The sequence below is a fragment of the Dipodomys ordii genome, unplaced genomic scaffold, assembly GCF_000151885.1.
Source record: "Dipodomys ordii isolate 6190 unplaced genomic scaffold, Dord_2.0 Scaffold4, whole genome shotgun sequence".
Taxonomy (NCBI): Eukaryota; Metazoa; Chordata; class Mammalia; order Rodentia; family Heteromyidae; genus Dipodomys; species Dipodomys ordii.
Window position 1 is genome coordinate 5,663,673 of NW_012267220.1, and position 14,079 is coordinate 5,677,751.

Genomic DNA, 14,079 nt, shown 5'->3' on the forward strand with positions numbered 1-14,079 from the left:
AATAATTCAAATTTGCCTTTTTGGGTAATATAATTATAAGCCTTGCAAGAAATAGCTGTATTTAACTTAGCCTATTATTTTTGTTTTCTTATAAGACAGGGTTACTTTCTGTCCTTGAATAGAAAACTAGAATAAAACTCAGATTTATTATATATATCATTAAAAAATTGCCAATTATTTCAAAATTTGCATGTAGTTTGTGAGCAAAACAAGAATATTTTAGATTAAATTCTGATATTTCAGGCTGGGAGATTGGCTCAGTGGTAGAGTGTTTGCCTGGTATGTATGAGGCCCTGAGTTTGATTCCTCAGCACCACACTAAGCAGAAAAAAAGCCGGAAGTGGTGCTGTGGCTCAAGTGGTAGAGCGCTGGCCTTGAACTGGAGAGCTGAGGGACAGTGCCCAGGCCCAGAGTTCAGCCGCCACAACGGACCAAAATAAATAAATAAAAATTAAAGAACAAATTCTGATGTTTCTACAAGGAAATTAAGATGCCATAATCTTTCCTTTGTAGATTAAAACTATTTTGAGTGGATTCATCATCAGAGGTTATTTGGGAAAATGGACATTAATGATTAAAACCATCACGTTAGTACTGGCTGTGGCATCGGGTTTGAGTTTAGGAAAAGAAGGTCCCCTGGTACACGTTGCTTGTTGCTGTGGAAATATCTTTTCCTACCTCTTTCCAAAGTACAGCACAAATGAAGCTAAAAAAAGGGAGGTAAGTGTTTTCTGTGGTTCATTTGTCAGAAAAATACATATTTGATATCTGTGAGGAATCTTATAGACCATATTTTACTTTTACTTTTTTGGATAGAGTCTGTATTTAAAGTGTTTATTTGAGATTAGTTTGTTTCTTTTCCTTTGTGGAACATATAAGATCTAGGATCTTATCTCCTCTGCTGCTCAGAATATGCCTCTATTTTGGAATTTCAGGTAGATTAGGTAGTGCCCTTTGCATTTCCTTTAAGTTTCGTATGCTAAGTGTAACATTATAATGTCAACATTATTGTATGTCAGGGTTGTGAAATCTAACTTGCTATGTTTTCCTGGTAGAGGTGGTGTCTAATGTCAGTGGAAATGGTGCATGATTTGTACAAAGCTTTTTTCTTGCATCATGAGTAAGTTCCAAAGGCCTGTAGAACTTCCTGAAGTTTAAATCAGAAACTCACTTTATAGGGAAAATATGGGAATTCCTTCCTTCCCTCCCTCCCTCCCTCCCTCCCTCTCTCCCTCTCTCCCTCTCTCCCTCCCTCCCTCCCTCCCTCCCTTCCTTCTTTGTTAGTTGAGGAGTTTGAACTCAGGCCTGGGTGCTGTCCCTGAGCCTCTTTGTGCTCAAGGCTATTGCTCTACCACTTGAGCCACAGTGCCACTTCCAGTTTTCAAGTGGTTAATTAGAGATAAGAGTCTCCCAGGACTTTTCTGCCTGGGTTAGCTTCGAACCGAAATCCTCAGATCTCAGCCTCCTAAGTAGCTAGGATTATAGGTGAGAGCCACCAGTGCCCAGCAAAATCTTTCTTTAGCTGATTTTAGGCAATTTCTTTAGGTCAGCATGAGGTCTTTTAGCGCATTTTTGAACTGTAGACTTCATCAAAAGAAATAAATTACAGACTTCTCTTCATGCTTCAACATTTTTTCAGGGGGAGAGGGGGTCGGTTGTGGGGCTTGAACTCTAGGCCTGGGCGCTGTCCTTGAGCACTTCAGCTCAAGCAATTGCTCTATTACTTGAGCCACAGTGCCACTTGTTTCAACATTTTTGTGGATATTTCTGGAAGAAATATGGGTTCTAGGGCCTGTCTGGAAACTTTGAGTTTTTATAGACTTCCAGACTTTGGGGGTTCTGTCCTGTTTTCCTGAATGCACAGCTATTCACATTACAAGTTATCTGTATTCATTACCTATTCATTACAACGTAATCACATTATTTTATTTGGCAATGGTTTGGGCTGAATATGAATGTGTGAATGAGCTTTCAGTTAAAGTACAAGAGAAAAATACCTGTTAAAAGAACTTAATACTTGTCCTTTGCTGGGGGGGTATTTAATTTTAGTAGAAGTATTTGGAAAATTGATGTAATATGAGCTTTTATTTGCTGTATTTGAATTTATAAGACAGTAAGAAATAAGCCACATCTTCTTTCTAGGTGCTATCAGCTGCGTCAGCTGCAGGTGTTTCCGTAGCTTTTGGTGCACCAATTGGAGGAGTTCTTTTTAGCCTGGAGGAGGTAGGTACAAAAGCAGAGCAATTAACATTATGGTAGGTTCAGAAGTACAGCAATTAACATTACGTGTAATTTGCTAGTACAAATACGTTTTGGCACTGTGTTTTAGCTGATGTAACATAGCTAGTTTTGAAGTTCTCCATTTTATATTTAGAAATATTTTAACATGTTCTTAAATGAAAATATTTTGCATGCCTAAAGAAAACTTATAAAACTGTTATTCGTGTATAAATGTTGGTATTTAACATAATTAAATATGTAAATTTGACTTATTAGGAGATGTAGATAATTTTAGTTGTTTCAGTAGAATATACTATATGTTTTTCAGACTGATGCTTAAATTTTTTCCTTTTTTGTGCTTTTATACAAAAATGTCACTAGGATTGTTTGTAAAGCTGCACTTAAAAGGCAAGTCAAATATGTTTTTATGAGCTAACAAGCATTGGTGATGGTAATTTATTTTTAACTGCCATGATTGAATTAGATGTGAAACTCCTCTGAAAATAAAATAGGTCTAGCTATTCTAAATTATTAGGTATTTAAGACCAGTTATTGTGAACTTTTAGCGGTGTAGCACATCACTACTAAAGTCATTACCATTTTATTACCATAAAACGCAAATTCTAGCTGTGTCAAGAATTAGAGCTACCTATAGCAATATTTAGAGAAATGCTTACTCAAGTCAAAAGCGTAAGATGATAGCATTCATGTTTCTTTTCTCTTTCTAGGTTAGCTACTATTTCCCTCTCAAAACTTTATGGAGATCATTTTTTGCTGCTTTAGTGGCTGCATTTGTTTTGCGATCCATCAATCCATTTGGTAACAGCCGGCTGGTCCTTTTTTATGTGGAGTATCATACACCATGGTACCTTTTTGAACTGTTTCCTTTTATTCTCCTAGGGGTGTTTGGAGGGCTTTGGGGAGCCTTTTTCATTAGGGCAAACATTGCCTGGTGTCGTCGACGCAAATCCACCAGATTTGGAAAGTATCCTGTTCTTGAAGTCATTATTGTTGCAGCCATTACTGCCGTGATAGCCTTCCCTAATCCATACACTAGGCTCAACACCAGTGAACTGATTAAAGAGCTTTTTACAGATTGTGGTCCCCTGGAATCCTCTTCTCTTTGTGACTACAGAAATGACATGAATGCCAGTAAAATTGTTGATGATATTCCTGATCGTCCAGCAGGCGTTGGAGTATACTCAGCTATTTGGCAGCTCTGCTTGGCACTCATATTTAAAATCATAATGACAGTATTCACTTTTGGTATTAAGGTAAGTGCTAATGGAAGGTGGTGCTGAAGTAATCTTGAAATCTTCAAAAATTTAATGTGAAATGAGAAATGCATTTTTTTTAATTTCTAAGAGTTTATAGTGCTGAGGTCAGAAATCTGAAAAGGTCTTTATGGGCTGAGTTGGAGGTGGTTTGTTCACATGGTATTCTGGAACCTGTAGGAAAGAGCCTGCCACATCCTTTGGCTTATTGTTCCCTTTCTCTTTGAAGCCAGCAAGTCTTTCTCTTGTTGCAATACTCTGACGCTTACCTCTTATAAATCCTTCCTTCATAGTAAACAACCACTAGTGATTATTTTCTACCTTCTCAGATAATCCAGGATAATCTCCATTCTAAGATCACCTGGTTAGCAACCTGAATTCCTCTTTGCCAAGTAACATCACTTATTTGCAGGTTGTAGGAATTAGGAGAGACGTCTGTGGGGAGCCATTATTCTGCCTGTCATACTACTGCTTAAAAGACGTTATAAACTCAGAATTGAATTATGAGATCACCAAGCATAGTAATTTTTTTTCTATCAAAGATTTAAGGCTTATGCATCAGAACATTGTTTATTTTGGACCGAGAAAGTGAGAATAACATTCATTGATTAATGATCAATGAATATAAGCTGGTATTTATGAGGAAGCAGATGTTGACTTGTTATTGTTCTTTAAATTATTGCATCCCTAGTTCATGTTATAGTTAGTATTTGTTAGTGATAATATTCTGTCACAGATGTAAATTATGTGAAGAAATAGCTTTCTTTCTTTGGAATTAGAATGGTAGTGGGTTTTTTTTGGAAGTAAAATTTCTTTTGTCTTTATTTAGTCCATAAAGTATCGAGAGCCAAATAATAGAAGAGCTTTGAAGTTTTATATTTTTTTCTCATAGCAAATCAAGCTGAAGGAGCTGTTAAAAGTTCCTTTGTCTATAGTCAGTTGGTTTTTGGCAAATCTCTGTTGCTTCGACATCAGTAATCTACACCACAAGGAATTATAGTTATGTAAGAAAGCTGGAGTCGGTTGGTGAGCCTTTAAGTCCCAAGCTCTTGCCGAAAGATAGCTGTTAAGGACCTTGTAAAACAGGCTTTGTGTTTTGTATCCCTTTCATGACCTGATGTCCTACAGTATGTCATTGTTTAATATCCAGAACAGGTTAGGGCTGTGGCTCTATCAGTAGTCTTAAAAGTAATTTGCCTAAGGTGTTTACTATTCCTATTGCCTTCTTTAAATTTAAGTTAGTAAATGTTTTGCTTTTTTTGGGGGGGGGGTTGGTCATGGGGCTTGAACTCAGGGCCTGGGTGCTGTCCCTGAACTTTTTCTCTCAAGGCTAGTTAGTGCTATACCACTTTAAGCCATAGTGACACTTCCAGTTTTCTAGTGGTTAATTGGAGATAAGCATCTCATAGACTTTTCTGCCTGGACCTGCTTCAAACCACAATCCTCAGATCTCATCCTCTTTGGGTAGTTGGATTACAGACATTAGCCACCAGCACTCAGCTATTCTTAATTGATATATTTCACTTAATACAAGGGGAACTGAGAAGGTTGCCCACTTTACATTGTATCACTTACAAAGACTAGTATCTAATGATTTTGTTATTTATAAATACGTAGGAAGGGCATAGTCTTGTGGAGCAAAGTATAGTACTTCAAACTGAGTTGATTAAGTTTTATGAGAAACACTTCATAACCCCTCCCCCTTTTTGAATTTTACAATGGACCTGTGGGAATTTTGCTAGAGATTTAGCAGTAGGGAATCTCTAAGATAGAAGTTGTATAACATTTGATTTTTCTTCCTCTTTGGCCTAGAGAATGTATTCTGTCACTTGGAAGTGAATTCATGGAATAACCAAGGTGCTATTGATTAAGATATACTCCTGTTTCTGTTAGGCTTTTGATGGTACTTGTTCCTATCTCTGCTAGGCTGTTGCCATAACAAATGGGAAAGGAGTCAAAGGCTCTGGAAAGAAATCCATGACTGGAGTGTGGGGCTCAGACTGCGTTTCTGAAGCCCTGTGGCTCATTAGGCTCACGAGGCTCTGTTATTGTTGCAGGTTCCATCAGGCCTGTTCATCCCCAGCATGGCCATTGGTGCGATTGCAGGAAGGATTGTGGGGATTGCAGTGGAACAGCTTGCCTATTATCACCACGACTGGTTTATATTCAAGGAGTGGTGTGAGGTCGGGGCCGATTGCATTACACCGGGCCTATATGCTATGGTTGGCGCCGCTGCATGTTTAGGTAATATAACTGTGACTGCTGTGTGTGAATGTTTGCAAGTCTGACTGGAAAGGGCCAATGGTAGCATGCTTGTGCTTAATTAATAAGGGCTTTGGTGGAGGAGAATGCAGGATTGAGGGAAGAAATAACAGAAACGAGACAGGGGTCCTCTTATGGTTTTCATTTTGCCTGTCAGGGAACATTTGTTAATGCAGCAATTAAAGAGTAGTAGGCATATTTGTCATGATGCTTGATGACAGAAACCATTTCCATGCAGCATAGGCTTCATTTGAATCCTGACCAAGGAGATTTTTGGTTTTTCATTTTAAGGCTGTAGGTGATGTGTACTAATTATAAACTGGTTTCTAACAAGCTTCAGAACAGCTTGGCAGTAATTTATTTTCATCCATACTAAAAGATTTATTTACCAGTCCTTGATCATCTGAGGCACATTTGCAGCTAGAAGACAACTTCTTATTTTAGTGGAAAGAAAATATTTGCACTAACTATGGAACTATTTATTGCCTTTTTGGCATGTTAAATACTTATTTCTTTGTAATTTAAATGTCTGTCAGTTAAACTTTGATTGTAATAAAGTTGGTGTTTGACTCTTGTTCAGTGAGTCAAAATTTTGCAATTAGTGGTCTTGAAGTATAATGTCAAATGAACAGAATTATTTCATCCAAATAGCAAGTGTTCACTATTATTGTTGTTCAACCCAATATTGAGCAATATTAATGATTACAGAAAGTACTAAAAGTCTGCTATACAAATTTCAACAAAATCTTAACTTGGAAATATGGCTTATAAAGTGGATTAAACTTTAATAGGGGCCAGAGTTAATGGAGGTAAGTAAGATTAGGTTGGTGTTGAAATTAGGAATGACATCTTCAGGACCCAGACTAGCTTATATCAAAATCCTGAGACAGGGGCCATGGGTAGATATCTTACAAAGGAAACCAAATTGGATGTGGTGACATTTTATATGTAAAGCCTACACGCACGCACGCACGCACGCATGCGCGCGCACAAACACACACAGAGTAATAGAATAACCGTCTGCCTTTTTTGGATGAGAAATTGGAATGAGAGTTTCTTTGGTTAAGAAGAATTTTGTTTTAAATGTGTAGTGTTTTCTGTGGCAGTGGGTCACCTAAAGTCTCTGCAATTGAAAAATGACATAAATACAGTAGTAGCATATCGCATTTGAATTGTGGGACAAAGACAACAGTAAGTAGATAGATGTGTCTTAGGTAGAAGAATTATGATTTGGGTAAATCATTTTTACTAAATTTGTTTAGTGAGGATTGGACCCAGATCTTTATGCATGCTTTATCACTGAGCTACCCTCTAGCCTAGAACAGATGATTTTCTATGGGGAATATTATTTACATTTTTAATAAAAATCAAAATATCATTATTTTATTCATTTTGAAGAAAGTTTAGAAGAGAGAAACTTACAAAATTAATGTTCTACCCATATGTAAGTTTAATTTGTAAACTGGTGGCAAATCAGATAGTCATGATACGTAGCACCACATTTCCTTAAGAATTAGCAAGCTTTTATGAGTGTAAAATGATGCTTTTGCTACAGCAATACCTCAAACAGGCATTACTTTGCTGGTCTGCTCTGATTTTCCTTTTCTTTTTACTTAACATACTGTGGATTGAATTCAGGGCCTCATGCTTGTAAGAAGTTGCTCTTATCACTTAAAGCATGCTTCCTGCCCCTTTCTGCATTGGTTATTTTGGGGATAGGGGATATTTTGGGGATAGTTTATGCCTAAGCTGAAGTCCTCCTACTTGTGTTGCTGGAGATGACAAACACGTACCACTGTGCTTAGCCATTGGTTGAGATGGATTCTCATGACCTTTTGTGCCTGGACTAGTCTTCAATTATGACACCCCATCTCTGCATCCTGAGTAGCCAGAATTTTGGGCTTGAGCTCATAAGGATTCCAAAATAATTCTTTTGGGTAACTCTGTCTTTTTAATAAGATAAACAATTTTGAATATATATATATATGTATGTGTGTATATATATATATATATTATGTATATATATATATATATGTATATATAACTTTTTTTTTTTTGATCGTTGGGCTTCAGCTCTTTAGCTCAAGGTGAGCGCTCTGCCACTTGAGCCACTGGGCCACTTCCAGTTTTCTGGGGTTAATTGGAAATAAGAGCCTCACGGACTTTCCTGCCTGGGCTGGCTTTGAACTGCGATCCTTAGATCTCAGCCTCTTGAGTAGCTAGGATTACAGGCATGAGCCACTGGTGCCTAGTTCTTATAATGTTTTATTTTTATTTCTTTATTTATTTTTGGGTCCGGTCGTGGGGCCTGAACTCTGGGCCTGGGCACTGTCCCTCAGCTCTAGAGTTCTACCACTTGAGCCACAGCGCCACTTCCGGCTTTTTTCTTTTTGCTTATGTGGTGCCGAGGAATCGAACCCAGGGCCTCATGCATGCAAGGCAAGCGCTCTACCACTGAGCCACCTTCCCAGCCCCTCTATTTATAATGTTTTATAAGCAAAGAAGATTTTTTTCTCCTCCAAATCTTATTAAAAGTACTGATTTTAATCCTACCAGAAAAGAAGTGAAGTTTTTGATGGCAATGCTTTTCACTGTGTTCTATAATTTGTGTGTGATATCCTAATAAAATAGTGACATATAGTGGTTAAGATCCTGTCTTTTCTGACCAATTGTACTGTTTTCCCCTCAGGTGGTGTGACAAGAATGACTGTCTCTCTGGTGGTTATTGTTTTTGAACTCACTGGAGGCTTGGAATATATTGTTCCTCTTATGGCTGCAGTAATGACCAGTAAATGGGTTGGAGATGCCTTTGGTAGAGAGGGCATTTATGAAGCACACATCCGATTAAATGGATACCCTTTCTTGGATGCAAAAGAAGAATTCACTCATACTACTCTTGCTGCTGATGTCATGAGACCTAGAAGGAATGACCCTCCCTTAGCTGTTCTCACGCAGGACAATATGACCGTGGATGATATAGAAAACATGATTAATGAAACCAGCTACAATGGCTTTCCTGTCATAATGTCAAAAGAATCTCAGAGATTAGTGGGATTTGCTCTCAGAAGAGACCTGACAATTGCAATAGGTACCTTTTAAATTATATCTATTCGTGGGGCTGGGAAGGTGGCTCAATGGTAGAGTGCTTACCTTGCATGCATGAGGCCCTGGGTTCGATTCCTCCATACCACATAAGCAGAAAAGGCCAGAAGTGGCGCTGTGGCAAGTGGTAGAACACTCGCCTTCAGCTGAAGAGCTGAAGGACAGTGCCCAGGCCCAGAGTTCGAGCCCCATGACTGACGAAAAAAAAATTATATCTATTTGTGTGTGTGTGTGTGTGTGTGCGCGTGCGTGCGTGCGTGCATGTGTGTGTGTGTGTGTGTAGTGTAATATGACATAATTTCTAGAAGAAAGTTTAATTAGTTAGATTTTTAAACACAAGGAACATTTATGTCCCTTTGAAAGGAATTTATGCCTCAATGGATGGTTTTATCTTTTAATTTAAATGAAAGGATTAGTTCTGCAATATTGATCAAACCGGTGAAACTTTAATCTTTTTCAACATAATCTAAATCCTCTAATAAGTAAGCAATAGAGAATAGGTGTGGTAAAGCTATTGCTTTTTTTGTCTCCTCAGTTTCTTGTGCAGGACCTTTAGCTGTAAATGTCAAGCAGTTTGGTATGTCTCCAGATATCTTTCTCTTCCATATTAACCTGTAAGGCTACTGCAAAAGGTTTCCAAAGTAATTCTTTTGCCGCTTGAAGAGGGAAGACTAGACAGTATATGTGGTTGTAGAGCATTTCTCAAACTGGAAAGTTACTATTTGCCAAAAAGAAAGGAAAATTTTAAAAAGATCCTACAGAGAATGTTCCATTCATATTTTTCAGACTAGTGATCCTGTCATTCTAAAGTTTTTGGGGGGTAATAGGATACCAGATTTAAATTGTCAGACTTGGCAATTTTAGCTTTTTTTTAGTTTTAGCTTTCCATCCACTGTCATGGCTGAACCTAGTCAGGAAAGAACTGCTATGTGTAGATATCCCTTCTCTAGGTTTTACTGATAGCCAATCAAGAAAACTAGAGGTCGGAATTTTGGAATTTATACATGAAGTTAAAAAGGCTAGGTTTTTAAAAGGTAAAGAAGATACTGCTAAAATGAAGGGTAACTAGTATTCTTACTTTGTATGGAGATAAATGTTTTTAAGTTTTGTCATTGTCTTTTTTTTTTCTTCTAGTACTAGGACAAACTCAGGCCTTTTGGGTTTACACTTGCTTTTTCACTTTTAACCTATGCTCTACCACTTGAGCCACACCTCCATGTTTGGCTTTTTGTTAGAAGAGGTAGGAGTCTCTTGGATTTGTCTGCTCAAATCTTGATTCTCAAGTCTGAGTAGCTAGGAGGAGTATAGGTGTGAGTTGTTGTCACTGTCTTAAGAGAGAAAATAATGAGATAGGAAATAATGGCAGTTTAAAGGACTTGGGTGCTTTAGATATATAACACATCAAGACAAGCCACCAGAATACTAGTCACATGATGGCTTTTTTTTTTTTTTTGAGTGGGGCCAGTCCTGGGGCTTGAACTCAGGGCCTGGGTGCTGTCTCTGAGCTGTTTTGCTCAAGAGTGTTTTACCACTTGAGTGGTCATACATGCTAAAAATGTCATACATGCTATTTACTATTATACTTCACATCTTTTCCTACTGTTTCTGTTGATGACTTATTGTAGGCTTTTTTTCTTTTATTTTTGGTACCAGTTCTGAGTCTTGAACTTAGGGATTAGGTGCTGTCCTTGAGCTTTTTTGCTTAAGGCTACCATTATACCACCTGAGCCAGAACTCTACTTCCAGCTTTATGTAGTTAATTGGAGATAAGAGTCTCACAGACTTTCCTGCCTGGACTGGCTATGAACTGGGATCTTAGCTATTAGCCTCCTGTGCTGCTAGGAGGAAGCTTGAGCCATTGGTGCCTGGCTTTTATTTTTGAACGTTTGCTTTTAATTCTTATACTAGACTTAAAAATAATTTACACCCCTTTGGATGATATGTTTCTGGTAAATTAATTTACATACAAAAACTTGACAGCTTTACTCCTTTATTTTGTTATACTTTTGGTGTCACACTTCAATCATTGCATCCTGTGTACCCATTAACAGCAGATGTTGTTAGAATTTACAGCATACCACTCAGGTGACAGGCATCAGTTATTAGTTAAATCCTTCTTATGGTCTAAAAAACAATTTAGCATATGAATGTCTGTTATTCTCTCTCAGTTAAGAAGACTTTAGTGGTATTCATTTATGATAGTAATTTCTGCTTCTTAATCAAGGCTGTTTATTGTTTTGGCTTTAGCATTTTTGTAGCAAAATTCAAGTTCCACATATTTTCACTATAACAAATACAATACAATCATGCTGTCTTGAAGAGTATTAACTCAAAATAAAAACATAAGCAGAATGACTTTTGTGTGTGTGTGTATTCTATTTTGTGGGTTTTCTTTTCCTTGCTTCCTGTCTTTCCTTCCACTTTGGGGTTGCAGTTTCAAAAGTGGGTGGGGAAATAGTGGCAAAACAGAAGCACAGGGAGCAGACCACACAAGGGAGGAAGCCAAACTGACAGAACCCTTACTTACAAACTACATAAAAAGTCAGTCTGTATCCATTAGAAGCATAATTATAGTTTCAATGTCTCTGTGATGCTCATGAGTCATCTGGACAACTAGACTTTTAACATCAGAAAATAGAAAGAACCAACTATTATTAATGGAACCAACTATTATTAAAAGGATGAAACTCTCAACTCCAATGCAGAATAAGGGACACTCAGCATACGCAGTCTTTACACCCTGATGGATCCCTACAGTAAACTGTCTTCCATAGTCCCAGTATGCTTGAAAACAGTTAGAAAACAGCGTAAGCTCCATAAACAAAATTGTAATCTTAGATAGTTAGACATCTTATTTACATGAAGATTCTTGGTTATTGGTAGATTCTAATTTAGTGAAGTAGAAGAAATGACCAAATCCATTCTGAGTTAAGGAATAGGAAAAAGTGAAGGGAGACAAATACATTTATCTCCAAATGAGCAACTTGCCGAAAGAATAAAAGCTCTCCGTGTAATTTTTTTTCCATCTTCTCCATCTCATTTTCAGAAAGCGCCAGGAAGAAACAAGAAGGCATCGTCGGCAGCTCCCGTGTGTGCTTTGCGCAGCACACCCCATCCCTTCCCGCAGAAAGCCCTCGGCCGCTGAAACTTCGAAGCATCCTCGACATGAGCCCTTTCACCGTGACAGACCACACCCCCATGGAGATTGTGGTGGACATCTTCCGAAAGCTGGGTCTGAGGCAATGCCTTGTAACTCACAACGGGTAAGTGTGGCCCCTCGGAGGCCGGCTCACTCACCGGAGTTTAATTCTCTCTAATGCAGGTTTCTTTTTAGGGCAAAGGGGGAGTCAGCTCCCCATGGAGAAAAGCCTGTGATTCAGTATGGAGAGTAAGAAAGATGTCAAGTACCCACTGTTTGCCAAAACATAAAATAGCTTTGTCAAGAATAGTGTACTTCCAAGTTGGAAAAGAGGTGTGAAAGGATTGCCAACATGGACAGCGTGTTAAGATTAAACTATTTACTTTTTTAGCTGAATACTGGGTCTCACTTGTATGACAGTACTAAAACCTATTTTTTCTTACGTATTTCATTCTTACAAATTTGTAGTACAGTTATAACTTTCTAAATATTTTTGCTGTGTAGTCTTTCGACTAATATATGACTTAATCATGGGAGAAAGGAAAGGACATATAAGTGAAATTTGTACTTTAGCTAAAAATCTCCTTTAACAGCTGGGTACCAGTGGCTGGCCACTGTAACCCGAGCTTCTTAGGAAACTAAGATCCAGGAACATTTTGGTTCCAGGTCAGCACATGAAAGAAAACAAACATACAAGTTTGCAAGACTCGGATCTCAATGGAAGAAGGTGGGGACAGCTATGATGCTATGTATAAAATAGGCCCGTTGTAGTCCCAGTGCAGTTCCCGGCAGAAAGCAACACCGTTTCCAAAAACCAGTGCAAACAAAGGCTGTGGGCGTGGCCTAGAAGTAGAACATTTGCCCAGCAAATGTGAAGTCCTGTGTTCAAATACTTCCTTCAACAAATGCTCCAACTCTATTTGTCCACTATCTCTGTCCACACTTTATTTATTTATTTTTGTCAGTCCTGGGGTTTGGACTCAGTGCCTGGGCAATGTCCCTGAGCTTCTTTAGCTCAAGGCTAGCACTGTTTATGTGGTACTGAGGAGTCAAACCCAGGGCTTCATTCGTACTCGACAAACAACTCTACCACTAAGCCACATTCCCAGCCCCTTTATATTTAGACCCCTTTATATCTATCATATTACTGTTCCTTGTTGGGATTTTTAATTTTTAAAATTATTTTATCTTATTTTTTTTGAGTTAGGATCTTACTATGAAGCCCAGGGTGGCTTGAGCTAGTGATCTTTCTGCTTCATCTTTCTGAATGCTGGGGCTACGGATATGTGCCACCACACTTGGACTCCTACTGGAAGTTTTTGTTTTTGTATCCGTTCTGGGGCTTGAACACAGAGCCTGATCACTGTCCCTGAAGTTTTTTGTGCAGCACTCTACCAGTTGAGCCACAGTTTCACTTTTGGCTGTTTGGTAGTTAATTGGAGATACGAGTCTTGCGGGCTTTGCTGTCCAGGCTGATTTGGAACCGTGATTCTTGGATTTCAGGTTCCTGAGTAGCTAGGATTACAGGTTTGAGCCACTGGTGCCTGGCTTGACCTGTGTATTTCTATAAAGCAGTAGAAAGCCAGAGAATTAGATCCACATAGTGTTTTTCTGTGTACTAAATAAAGTAACTTTAGGAATATGAAATGCATCATTGAAATATAGATCTTAAGGGCACGAATTTGGAATTATTAGGTATCAGATACTGATTACGGAAGGAATGTGTGCAATAAACATTACTATGATTGTTCCTTCATTTATTTTTGTTTAAAAATAGTATTATCAAACTTTATTATTTAAAACTTACTAAATTAAAATTGAGGGATGGGATAGGGTTGGAAATAATGGGGGAGAATTATCAAAGGGGTGACATTAAGATGAATTGTATTTATAAACTGATTGGGTTGAATGTTGACTCCTTTATACAACCATTTAAGGATAGTACACTATAATTTTTAAAAGCCCTTCCTAAATACTAATTAGTACAGCTTTACTTCTGTCTGTCTGTCTGTCTCTATCTCTATCTATCCATGTACCTATCTATACTATCAAACTCTCTGTCTTGAAGCACTGGGGCTTGAA

At 38.1% G+C, this 14,079-nt stretch overlaps 1 protein-coding gene across 6 annotated transcripts in view; it reads left to right on the plus strand.

Moving 5' to 3' along the window:
- The window catches only part of Clcn3 (chloride channel, voltage-sensitive 3), a 58,061-nt gene that overhangs the window by 36,220 nt on the left and 7,762 nt on the right, over nt 1-14,079 (plus strand). For all 6 annotated transcript variants that reach the window (XM_013025397.1, XM_013025416.1, XM_013025426.1 and 3 more), the window contains 6 exons: nt 514-720; nt 2,143-2,223; nt 2,949-3,494; nt 5,552-5,738; nt 8,446-8,844; nt 11,905-12,121. In XM_013025397.1, the coding sequence (XP_012880851.1) occupies nt 514-720; nt 2,143-2,223; nt 2,949-3,494; nt 5,552-5,738; nt 8,446-8,844; nt 11,905-12,121 (1,637 nt within the window). The remainder of the gene's footprint in view (nt 1-513; nt 721-2,142; nt 2,224-2,948; nt 3,495-5,551; nt 5,739-8,445; nt 8,845-11,904; nt 12,122-14,079) is intronic.